This window comes from Hydra vulgaris, chromosome 15 (assembly GCF_038396675.1).
Source record: "Hydra vulgaris chromosome 15, alternate assembly HydraT2T_AEP".
NCBI lineage: Eukaryota > Metazoa > Cnidaria > Hydrozoa > Anthoathecata > Hydridae > Hydra > Hydra vulgaris.
Window position 1 is genome coordinate 13,395,001 of NC_088934.1, and position 13,299 is coordinate 13,408,299.

General features: G+C 28.9%; 1 protein-coding gene across 2 annotated transcripts in view; it reads left to right on the forward strand.

The window, feature by feature from the left end:
- Positions 1-13,083, forward strand: part of LOC136072005 (uncharacterized) — a 61,151-nt gene extending 48,068 nt beyond the window's left edge. Inside the window, exons 8-13 of one of the 2 annotated variants that reach the window (XM_065819347.1) lie at positions 3,570-3,664; positions 3,756-3,977; positions 4,052-4,209; positions 9,007-9,246; positions 12,369-12,432; positions 12,523-13,083. In XM_065819347.1, coding sequence (XP_065675419.1) covers positions 3,570-3,664; positions 3,756-3,977; positions 4,052-4,209; positions 9,007-9,246; positions 12,369-12,432; positions 12,523-12,587 — 844 coding nt within the window. In that variant the 3' untranslated portion in view covers positions 12,588-13,083. The remainder of the gene's footprint in view (positions 1-3,569; positions 3,665-3,755; positions 3,978-4,051; positions 4,210-9,006; positions 9,247-12,368; positions 12,433-12,522) is intronic. The other variant, XM_065819348.1, reaches the window with a different exon arrangement.
- The last annotated feature ends 216 nt before the right edge of the window (positions 13,084-13,299 follow it).

Here is a 13,299-nt window from a genome sequence, read left to right on the forward strand (position 1 = left end):
TCTAAAAGCTTAAATTTTATTTGCTTTCACCCATAAAATATGGATCTGATAGAGGGGCTGAACAGGCTAACGCTCAGATCAAAACATTGATCAAATAAAAAACAAATAATTAGCAAATGTATTTTTCTCAATGGAAATAAATTTTCAAAACAAAGACTTGCTCAAATTGTTAATTAAAACAAGGCATTGCTAACATGCATAAACTTGCAACTAGTAAAGTGCAAAAATAGATTTAGAGGATAGATAGGGTTAGGGGTAAAAGAAATTTTCCGCACTTTATTCCCACATTTTACACATTGAAAAATTCAGTCTTTTTCCTATGTCCACAATAACATATTGTGGCATAAGTTGCTCATTGACAAATATAATCGCAACACTCATGCTATATTTGATACTACCTGTTAGCATGCAACTACAAAAAGATCTTTAAGCACATTAAAAAGAGTTAAAGCATTGTGAAAAAAGAATTGTGTTGCACAAAACATTTTGTCTGTGCTAAACCTAATATCTATTGAAGCAGAAATAGCAACTCAATTAGGTTTAAAAAGTGTTATTAAAGGAGTCTGGAAAACATAAAGATGAGAAAGAGTTCTAAAGCATTGATGAATGAGTAAAGAAACTAGATGAATAAAAGTTTTTAGAGTATAAATACAGGGACAAATACAGTAAAAGGATGCGACTTTGAATGGTGAGTTAAGCAAAAATAAGTTTTGGTTGATGGAAGTAGAGATAAAAGTTCTATGACAGAACTAGAGATAAAAGCTCAGTCAAAAAGATAACAGGAAGAGTTGCATCATCAGCAACAATGATGCAACTATCAAATACAACATATACAAACAAATCAAATTGTGCTACTGTCAAGAAAGCATAAGCAAAACCCCATGCGTAGAGTGAAGAAGATCCAGCATTTAACATCCTAGGCAGAAAGTAATGTGAAACAGGTTTATATCTAATAGGTCAACATAATTATTGTGCTTACCCCTAAACTCAAAGGAGTACCACTGCATTAACTGGAGGTTTGGGTCAACAATCTGCTCTTTTTATTTTTTCTTTGATTTTTTTTTTCCTGAGAAACCTGTATGCTAAGAAGCAAAACTATTAAACAATTGCTGATCTATATACACTATAGTAGATATATATATTTAATATAATAATGTTGTATATATACATTTGATGTGGTAGTGGTGTAATGGTGGAACACTGGCTTCACAAGCAAAAAATTCTGAGTTCAATCCCTACCACGTCCTTGATAGTACCACGCTCAACTTGTTTCTCCACACAGCAGCCTTATTCATCAAGGTTTGTGTTTCAGAGTTAAAAGGTTGAGAGGGGATTATAACCACAATAAAATAATGTCCTCAAGTGGAGTGGCTCTCTCTCTCTCTGCCTTGGGAAAGTGAATAACATTAAAAAATATATATAATATTGCATAATTTGGTAAGTAGTCTGGCGTCATACTAAAATAGGGAGCTGCTCAGGGTTTTCGTACATACATCAACTGTCTAATTAAGGAGAAAATTTAAGATGTGTTTTTATATTGATCAAAGGGTTTGGGTTGGGGCAGTAATAATTTTTGTATTTTTCTTGGTTTTTTTCTTTTTCCGAAAAAAAAAGCAATGGAAAAGAATAAGGAAATAAAGTCAGCAGTGTGTGTGTTTATATATATATATATATATATATATATATATATATATATATATATATATATATATATATATATATATATATATATATATATATATATATATATATAAAGGGTGTTTTTTTTAGAGGTATAGAACTTTAAATTGCAATAAAACAACGATGGATTATTCGATTGACAAGAATTTTTTTTTGTTAGAAAGATAATCTTGTGGCATTACATTTTAAATATAATTTCTGGCATATGACCGCCATGGCTGGCTCAGATGTAGTCCAATCTGGACGTCCAATTTTCGATGACTTTACTCCAACATTTGTGGCCGTATATCGGCAATAACACGGCAAATATTGTCTTCCAAATGGTCAAGCGTTTGTGGCTTATCCGCATAGACCAATGACTTTACATAGCCCCACAGAAAGTAGTCTAGCGGTGTTAAATCACAAGATCTTGGAGGCCAATTCACAGGTCCAAAACGTGAAATTAGGCGGTCACCAAACGTGTCTTTCAATAAATCGATTGTGGCACGAGCTGTGTGACATGTTGCGCCGTCTTGTTGAAACCACAGCTCCTGGACATCATGGTTGTTCAATTCAGGAATGAAAAAGTTTGTAATCATGGCTCTATACCTATCACCATTGACTGTAACGTTCTGGCCATCATCATTTTTGAAGAAGTACGGACCAATGATTCCACTAGCCCATAAAGCGCACCAAACAGTCATTTTTTCTGGATGTAACGGTGTTTTGACATACACTTGAGGATTATCTTCACTCCAAATGCGGCAGTTTTGTTTGTTGACGTAACCATTCAACCAGAAGTGCACTTCATCGCTAAAGAAAATTCGCTTATGAAAATCGGGAACAACGGCAATCTCGTTTTGGGCCCATTCGACGAGTCTACGCCTTGCTTGATGATCGTTTGGCTTCAATTCTTGCACGAGTTGGATTTTGTAAGCACGCATACCAAGATCCTTCTGCAAAATCTTCCATGCAGTGGATGGACACAGATCCAATTCCTGTGCTCAATGGTGGATAGACTCATTCGGATCTTCAGCAATGCTACGCTCTACAGTAGCAATAGCTTCTTCTGTACGCACCATACGGCGTCTCTGGGGATGCCAGTTATCAATAAGAGTAAACGTGGTGCGAAAACTTTCCATGGTTAATCGAATTAACTGCTCTGATGGATGATTTTGTCGAGGATAAAATGGACGTAGAACGCGATACGTATTCCGCACAGAACCATTATTTTCGAAATAAAATTGAATTATTTGCAAGCGTTGTTCAGGCGTGAGTCTATTCATGATGAATTGCCAAACCAAACTGAGAATAAATCACTTGTCACCTGTTAAATCGGTCGCCATCTTGAACAGTAATGCCAACTTAAAGTTCTATACCTCTAAATACTAAAAGAATACAAAGGAATACAAAAAAAATACTAAAAACACTATATATTGAAAGAAAACATCATACAGATAAATTTTTTAAATTATACTTTTGTACAGGAACTTTTTCCACACTCTGTATATATATATATATATATATATATATATATATATATATATATATATATATATATATATATATATATATATATATATATATATATATATATATATATATATATATATATATATATATATATATATATATGTGTGTATGTATATATATATATATATATATATATATATATATATATATATATATATATATATATATATATATATATATGTATATATATTTATACATATATATATATGTATATGCATATATATATATATGTATATAAATGTATATATATACATATATATATATGCATATATATATACATATATATGTATATACATATATATATATGCATATATATATATATACATATATATGTATATACATATATATATATATGCATGTATGTGTTATGAATATAGGGTAACTGATCCAACAAAATGGACTGAGAAAGAGCGTGAAGCCAAACTTAATTCTATAAAGGCGGCTTACCCTTTGGCCAGTGAAAAAATGTTAGGTATTTTATTTAAGAAATTTTTACAAATTCACTAATTTTTGTGTAATTATTTCAAAATACTTTAGTTAATTTTTATTTTTTCTCATGTCAGCGGAACGGGTTGACTATACTAGTCTTTTACAAATTGTGTGTCAAAAAGTTAAATGGAATTTACCAGAATACAAAGAGTGTACTTCTAGTCTTGGAGGCTTTGGTTACCAATGCCGTGTGGGTTTAAAATGGTATGAGAGTAAAGATTTTAACTCAACTAAAAAAGATGCCAAACACAACGCAGCTAAATGGGCTCTTCTTGAACTTGATATACCGGCTTTGGGTAAATTTTGCTTTTTTTGTTATTAAACAATATTTTTTATGTTTATATATATTTTTAACAAGAATTTATTTCAGATGGATCAAAATCTGGCTGTGGAGGACGCACTTTAAGTAAGGCTGATGTAGATACTCTGAGAGAGCATGATGAAGTTGGGAGGTTGATGCAAGCTGGTGGTTATTCAACCATGACTACCAAAGACTTTATTTCAACTAGTCAAGCACCAGTTGTAAAGGTACAAGCAATGATGCTGATAATAGTGATGATGATTCTCTTTATATATAGTTGAAGGAGTATTTAACCTAGACCTTTAACTTCAAAAAAAAATGTTTCCAATAGTGTAAAAACATGTTTTGGTTAGCAAAATACAAAAATATAAATATTTAGGAAAATAATTTTTGCCAATCCTTTTTTTTTAAATGTACCTTATCTGCTGTAATAGGCTTTTAAGGAAGTTATTTATATGTATTTTATATGTAAAAACTTTTAAGGAAGTTGTTTATATGTATTTATAAGAACATGTTTTTATTGGTTGTGCTAGTTCTTATGCATTAAAATCCTTAAAACAATTTCTTTCTCTTCCATACAAAGCCAAACATTACATTTTTTACATTGAATGTATGAAAACATTCTTCCTGTCACCACAACTTGAAACTTTTTGATGTAATTTTCCAATATTTTTCATAATTTATGGTTCTTAAGGTTTACAATCTGAATCTTAGTCATTTAACTGTTTTTATTTTTTCTCTCTCCATCAAGAATATAAGTAAAAGCTTTTTCTATGTTATCATTTCTGTTTTTTATACATTGAAAAATATCAAGTCAAAAAACTTCTATTCCATATCTAATCTATTTTTTAAAAGTAAGATTTTAGTGTCAATATTTGCCTTGATAACACCACCTAAATATATCCAAATTAATTATGTAAGTTGCAAGTATGCCACAATAGGCATTTTTTACATGAACAAATTAGCCGAATACCAGTCTAGTAAAAATTTGCAGATCTGCTACATGGGGCTTTAAAGGTTTAATAATATTTTTTTTTATCTATGTTTTTTATATATTTATATATTAATATTTTTTCATATATGTGTTTGTAGTTTTATCTATTTTCTGTGTAATCTGCTGTTTCACATATCATTTTTACACTAGCTGTGTTATTTACTTTCATATATCATTTTTACACTGGCTGTGTTATCTACTTTCACATATCATATTTTACACTAGCTGTGTTATCTACTTTCACATATCATTTTTACACTAGCTGTGTTATCTACTTTCACATATCATATTTTACACTAGCTGTGTTATCTACTTTCACATTTTTACACTAGCTTTATATTGAGTTTTTGTGCTTCTACAGTTTTTTTTCAGTTTAACTTTTTTTTAATAAAATTTTTTACTGCAATATATAAATTTTTGAAAGGAGTATTTTTAAACTTATATTTTACACTATCTTATATACACATTATAAAGTACCAAAAAGTAAATGTACTAATAAGAAAAAAAAAGTACTTATATTTTTTAAATAAATAAACCCAATTAATTAGATGTAAAACCAAAAATACCAAAACTCCTTTTAGCAACAATACCTATAAACACTATAGAAAATACAACTTACTTAGAAAATACAAATACAAGAAAAACAATCATTCTGGCCATACTTTTTTTTTTGGTCCTGAAATAATAAGACAATTTTAAATAAAATTCCTATTATTTTGTAGAACAATAACAAAACTATATTCCCAATATTGTGAAAACACATAAAAAAATATAATTCTGGCTAACACCTTAAATATATACATACACATTATAGTTCTACTTTTAGTGCACTTATAGTGCTACTTTTAATAATACTTTCTAGTAATACTTTTTCTAAATGTTATCTTGTTGTTTCGTTTAAAGTGAATAGTGTTTTCATTAACTGAATAGTGAATTAAAAATGTTTACCTTTCATGCCGAAATTAAACAAATATTCATCCTAAAGTTGTAAGCAATCAAATACTGAATATTGCTTTTTATTCAAATTCAGAAAATGAAGTTTAACTCATATTTGATTTTGATCAAAACTAATACCAAAAATATTTCTTGCACTAAGGTTTCTGAAATTTAATAAAATGTTAATTTACTAAATGTTAATGTTAATTTATTTTTTTAAAGATGGAAAAGGATTCAAATACATATAATAAATTTTTTTATAACATTTACTAATTTCATAATTTAATTTACAATTACATTGAAATTGACACTTTTTAAAATAATTTTTGTTTTCTTAATTTTTTGGCTTTCCATTATATTCTCAATTTATGTTTCACGTATGGATAATTTTAAGCTATTTAGAATAGTTTCTTAACATTTGTTCTGTTGAGATTTGATCATATCCAAGTAGTGAACTGGCCAAATCCAGAAAAAACTCTTTCAGGTGATGCTTATGATCCAGTAATAGAAAACGTTTTCCTGACAATAGCAGCCAGCTTTGTTTAGTCACTTGTCATGCTCTTCCACCAAAGGGTCAGTGCCTAAATTTGGCATTGGAGATTCAAAAAATTGTTCGAGCTTAACATCAATGTCTTTTTGGTCATAGATTTTGCACCAGTATTTGACTGAGGCATAGTTTGCAAAGCTTACACAGAGTCAATTTTATCAAAGTCTTGATTTGGTGGTGAGTCAAGGCGAGAAGTTGAATCAACCACAACTTGGTTGTCAAAATCATCAATATATTTGATGCAATCCTTTGAGAAGTATACATTTGTAGCATCAGTTAAGCATTTGTACAATTACATAAGTGGTATCCTCTGTGCTATCTTTTGACACTTAATGATTTGTTCTTCTTTCTTTTTTTTTTTTTCACAAAGTTGAATTGTTGCATAGCTGTGAAGATTTTAGATTCCTGGGCAAATTGTAGATTCATTTGAACTGTAGAAATCTTATCAGCACTTATCTTAAAATCACTTCATTTTTTGATAACTTTTTAATAAAGTCAACTTTTTCAATGCTCTTTGTAACAATGAATTGCAAAATGTGACCAGCACAGTGGGTCTCTATTTGCAGTTCTATATTTTTTCAGCAGCTCAGGTGACATTTGAATTTCTGTCATTGATGCACCTGTGTGTTTGCTACTTGGGAAGAAGGCCTTGGGAAAAAGACCTTCAATTATTTAATTATTTTATAATTATCTAATTATTTACTTTAATTATTTTATATAATTTATTTGCTGAAATTATCACCAATGGCTTTTCTCACTTTTTCATATAGTTCTAGGGGCTACTTTCGATTGTAATTTGTAGTTCTTGATTGTGAACTTTGAGTCAGTTGGTTTGATAAATCTAATAAAACCATTAGTTGACACTAAATTGAATGGAGGGTTTGTTGTGCACAACATGACAGAAAGATTGTAGTCAAATTTTATTTGTTTAGGGTATGTGGTATCACAGGGTTTGACTTTGTTTGCCTTAAATTGTGTGTTGATATCTTGATGTTTCTCTTTAAGATGTGTATAAAAAGAAGAAGTTGAGTACTTGGTGTATAGTGCACATTCTTACAATGCTTGCAAGTAGCTTTTCCCACTACAAATGTATCAAAGTGGTGCAAAATCGGATTTTACAGCAAGATGTTTATTTTCCTAAATAATTATAAGGTTAATCCCTTAAGTATATAATCAAATTATGCCATTTTATTAACAATAAGAGTATCAAGATAATAATAATACTAACAATAAAAATAATAACAACAATCAGATAAGAAATAATAAACAATGATAATGATAATAATAATTGTTAAACTACATATTCTTAAACTTTTCGTTTTTCTCTCTTGTATTATTTGATTGAATCCTCTGCATTTATGTATGTTCTTATTATGTTTGAACATAACAATGATCATTCATATTGAATTCTGCAAGTCTGCAACTTTGGCAGCTTCTTTAGCAATAATTATAATCTAGTTGTCTTTTAAACACAAATTGTTTTATTTCCATTTTCTTGCTATTTAATAACACAGCCTGAAATTTACTTTTTTTAATGTTTTGCTGTCATAGATAACTGTTAACTGTAGTTTGTAACTTTCTAAGTTGCTGCATTACTTGGAGTTGGAATGTCATTGTGCAAAGAACAATTGCCAATTTTAGCAGCTGTTTTCTTGATACTATTGTGATTGTCACCAACAAATATAAAATTGGTTGCAACTTTATATTTGTATTTTCTGGTTGGTGGATAAGTTAATGAAGCTCATTTTTTCAACATTTGTTTTTTAAGGGTGAATGGTATTCATACTTATCTGTTGATTACTCTACTTTGCATTTGCATTGTTGGTATGGTTAATTCTTTTCAATAATACCATAAATATTTAACGTAATATTTTCGTTTATTTTTTACTCTTTCTATGTAAATCTTTGATATTTCAAGCAACTTTGTTCTTGTTTAATTGAAAATTCAATTTATTTCTCTATAATATCTCTACTTAGTAAATTTTAGCTATGCTTTTTTTTCTGCTTTTGATTTTTGCTCCAAGAATCTGGACCAGTAATATAAAGCAGGTGTGGAATTTCACACTTTTTCATTTTGCGATGGTTCTGAGCTCATAAACTCTTTTTTCTGTTGAAATTGAACTAATGTATTAAACTAGAATCCTTCTTCTTTTGTTTTCTTAAGCAGCAGAAAATACTTCTAAAAGTAACAATGAATATAGCTTTAACTTCAAGCTTTTTTATAAACAGTCAAACAGATATATTAAATTCATAATGATAAATAAAGAAATAATTGACATATAAATTAATGGTTGAGAATTCTTTTTTGTTATTTGGAATGTGACAGAGTTTGACCTTCATTCTTATTGTTACAAGCACTTTACCACATCCTATAATCCTATCACAATAAAACTGACAAACTCTTATCAAAGAAACTAGGTGAACAAATAAAACTTTGACACAAGCCCTTATGAAACTAGGTGAACAATTTTTTTAGTTAGTAATATGATTATAAATATTTAATTTACTCAAGAATATTTTATTAAAGATTTTCTACTCTCATTTTAGCAAGAACCTCAAATTCAGCAAAAGTTTGTCTCGTCTCAGCCTCACCAAGAAGAAAAGAATCTTCCAAAATTGCAACAGTTTAAGGAAGAAAATATAAGACCTCAGCAAAAAACTTGGAGTGGATGGAATAGCCCAGCACAAAGTTCTCAACAGAATTCAGTGCAAAGTCAATCTGCATCCAATTTGAATCAATCAATGAATTCACTTAAATTAAACCAAGATGTTTCTGTTAAAGATAAGGTGCATAGCTTATTTTTTTTAATTGTTAAATAATCAATTAATCAAATAGTTTAATTTAAATTTTTTTTTTCTTATATATAATTTTTTATAAATAATTTTTTGTAATTAAATTGAATATGTTTTTCAAAGAATGCAGAATTCTTTACATTATGCAGATACAGTACAATCTCTCCAATTCAAATCTCCTTAATCCGAAAGCCTCCATAATTCGATTAAATGCTGAGACACCGAGAAATGTCACTGCAAAAAGTCAACTTTCTATAATTCAAAAATTCAAACTTTTTTTTTTCCCTATAAAAATCAAGTTAGAGAGATTGTACTGTATTCTTTAAATAAAATAGCTAATAATCTAAACAAAAATAAATATATGCTTTTTGTAGAGACCAAGGGATAATTCATAAGTATATTTTAAGATCTAATTCATGATCAGTGGTTTTAATATACTACACATTAAGAATTAAAGGGGTTTAGTATATATAACACATTAACAACGCTATTACAATAACAAAACATTTAACAGATTCTTTTGATTTTTTCTTCACTTTATTCATTTTTAATCAAAATTATGGAATTTTGTTTTATACACTATCAAGATCTATATTTTCCAAACTGAAGTATGACGTTATACTTACTGTTTCCAATACTAAATTTAAGGACTCCAATTTTTTTGCTTAAATGTTTCTACATTATTATGTGAAAACTTTTTTCATAACTAAAATTTAAAAAGATAATTTAAACAATATTAAAAACCACTGCATAACCCCGAATTGAAAGAAATAACTTCATTTCTTCCTAAAGACAGGAACAACAACTTTTGAACCTGACTGATGTTTCGTCAGAAGTTAATGCTCCTCTTTAAAAGTAGTGTATCTAAGGCCTAATATTTAATGTATCTAAGGCCAGATATTTAATGTAGTTTAATGCTCATAAAATAATAGGTAATAAAATTTATTTGTTGAAAAAAAAGATAATTATAATTATAGGCTCTTAAAATACATATTAACCATCGAAAGAGTTGTTCAAGTTTTTAAAATTACACTTTTATCCAATATCTGAAAAAAGGGAGTAAGTAATCAATAATAGGGAACAGTTTGTTGCTTTCTTATCTATAAGGTTTGAGTCTTTATTTATTGTAAACATATTAACTATAGATGGATGACATATTCCTGAGAAAGTCTGATAAATGCTCAAGCTAATATTCCTATACCAGAGTGGCATTTTTTAATGGTTAAATTAATTTATTTTTTGACTTGGAGATGCTGATCTATAGTGACCCCTAATAACTTAACGTGAGTTACTAATTGAATCTCAATATTTCTAATTTTAATATGCAAGTCAGGATATTTTTTTCTCAGTGATTTGATCACTATTAGTTGCGTTTTACTGAGGTTGATAGTGAAACCATAATCAACACAGAACTTATTGATATCTCCAAAAGCTTTGATCAGTTTCTCGGTGATAACTAGCAGTGAGCTATCTGTAGCTGATAGGATAATGTCAACTGCAAATAAATAAGATTCATGTAAACTTATTTCCATTTTTCACTATTTTCTCTGAACCCTTCCTTCTAGTTAATTTTAAAATAGTTTACCAACTTTTTGGCTTAGTCTTATTATTTTTGCAAATTCATTTAGTAGATTTGATGTGGGACACAATCAAATGCTTTTTTCAAGTTTATTAGTAGGGTGCCTACAAGTTTTCCTTCATTAAATCAGCCATACCAGGAATTAGGATTGGTATTAATTTTGTAGCTTCACTATATTCGGAGTGTTGTCTGCATATTATTTTTTTCATAAACTCTTGAAAGTAATGGCAATACTGAAATAGGACGATAGTTTTCTGGATCAGATTTTCTCCATTTTCCCTTCCATATTACTATTACATTTGCTTTTTTCCAGATGTCAGGAAAGACACCCTCATCTATAGACTTGTTGAGAATGATGGCTAGATTTGGTGCCAGGGAAAAGGCCAATTGTTTGATTATATAAGCTGAGAGTCCATCATGCCCAGCTGATAAGTTGTTTTTTAGTTACGTTTTATATTATTTAAGTATGTTCAACACGGTTCCTATTTTTACTATCCCAAAACTAAAGCTGCCGATTTGTTCATATCTGTTTTGCCATACTAGTGAAGTCCTATCTTTGTATTGCATTAAGGTTGTATAAATCGATTGGATTATTATCTAAGGTTTGATTTTTGTCTTCAGTAATTTTATCTTCTAAACAATCTCTTCTTTTTATCATAATTTTTATTTTTTCACCAATCCATTGTGTTCTTGTTTTTCGACATTGAAATTCTTTAACTTGAGCAATTACTATTAATTATACAATTATCTATCATTATTCTGATTGAGTTATACCAAGTACTTACTGTTTCATTTGTTGTCATGGATGGCTCAAGTTTGATTAATTCTAATCTCTTATTAAGCACTGTTTACGTTTTTAAGTGATCTTTTAGATACAGGTTTCAGTTTATTTTTAGATACAGGTTTCAGTTTATTTATAATTGATTCTGTTTTTATATTGCTGATACAGGGAAATGGTTACTAGTTGAGTTGTTATTAACTTTGTACTTAAGGCATACTAGATAACAATATATGGCAATTATGTAAGGGCAAGTGGAACAGGTATTTGATGTTCTGATGGGTTCAGTATTTTGAATCCTCACTCTAGCCAAGTTAAGTGAACATAATAGTGATTTGCTTGGATTATCGCTTGCTTTAATGAGATCTGAATTAAGGTCGCCTATTATAATTAGATGGTTTTTATTGGAGATTTTTTTTATTAATTCATTAAAATTTAGCCACCATTCTTATTTCGCCTGAGGAACTCGAAACATAGAAAGACAATAGTCATTTTTTTACTTAATATTTTATTTTATTCTTTTGTTTAAAAATGTTTATTAATTTAAAGTCAACAGTTTTTAAGAAAACTTCTATTGTTTGGGTAAAGTTATTGTTTGTACACACCCACACACGCGCGTACATACACACACACACTTAGCGCTGGCATTTTTAAAGGTTAAGCCCAGTTAAGAGAAACAGCTGGCAAAGTTTGATATTTTTTATTTAAAAAAATAATAATAAAGAATATCAAACTTGATATTTTTTAATTTTTTTAAAGGAGTTCCCATCTTTGGATGGTGGCGAAGATTCTTGGAAAACAGTGCAGAAAAAACCAATTGGCGGTATATTTTTTTAAAAAATTAATATTTACTTTTACTATCTAGTATATAAACTTCTTTTATAATATGCTATTTTTGCATTTTGTCTAACAGGTTTGTCTGTTGGTCGAGGAAAATTGCATGGTCGTGGTCGCGGCACTACTTTGAAACTATCCTAATGTTAATTGAATTACCAATCCGCGTCAATTTCTAAAAGTGTTATTAGCGCTTCACTTCAACTTCAATTAGATGAAAAACTCAAACAACTTTACTTGGATTTTGATGATGTAAAAATAAATACATTTAGTATGGTTATGCATTAACTTTGAACAATGTTGAGGATAATATTATAACAACAATTTAAAATCGGGGAGGGGAATTTTTTTTATATTTTACTTAAAACTGATTTTTGTTTTAGAATTTAAGTCTTTTTTTAAGGGACATTAATTAGAAATCATTATAACTGAGTTAATCGTCTAAACTGAGGTAGCTCTCCGCACCTCAATGGAAAGATAATTATGGAAAGAGTATTGTCGTCCAAATTGGGAAATGGTTGCAACTCTAGATTTGTTTTAACGGTGTTAAAGAAAATTTGTAACGCTTTTTTTATTTAACTTATGAAAGTTATTTTTGAAACATTGTTGAAAGCATAAATTTTGATATTTTATATAAATATACTTTTTGTTTTTATTGTTGATAATTTCAGATGCACTCTCGTCGACAATTTTTGTTACAACTTTTAAACCATAGAACATTTCATTTTCATTTTATAAATAAGGTTTCACTGCTAACTAGTGTTATGGGTGCTAACTACAGTTATGGAGTGTTACAGTACCTTACAGTAACCCCTTTCCCCCATATTTAAAAAAATTCTACCCTTATAAGATTAGA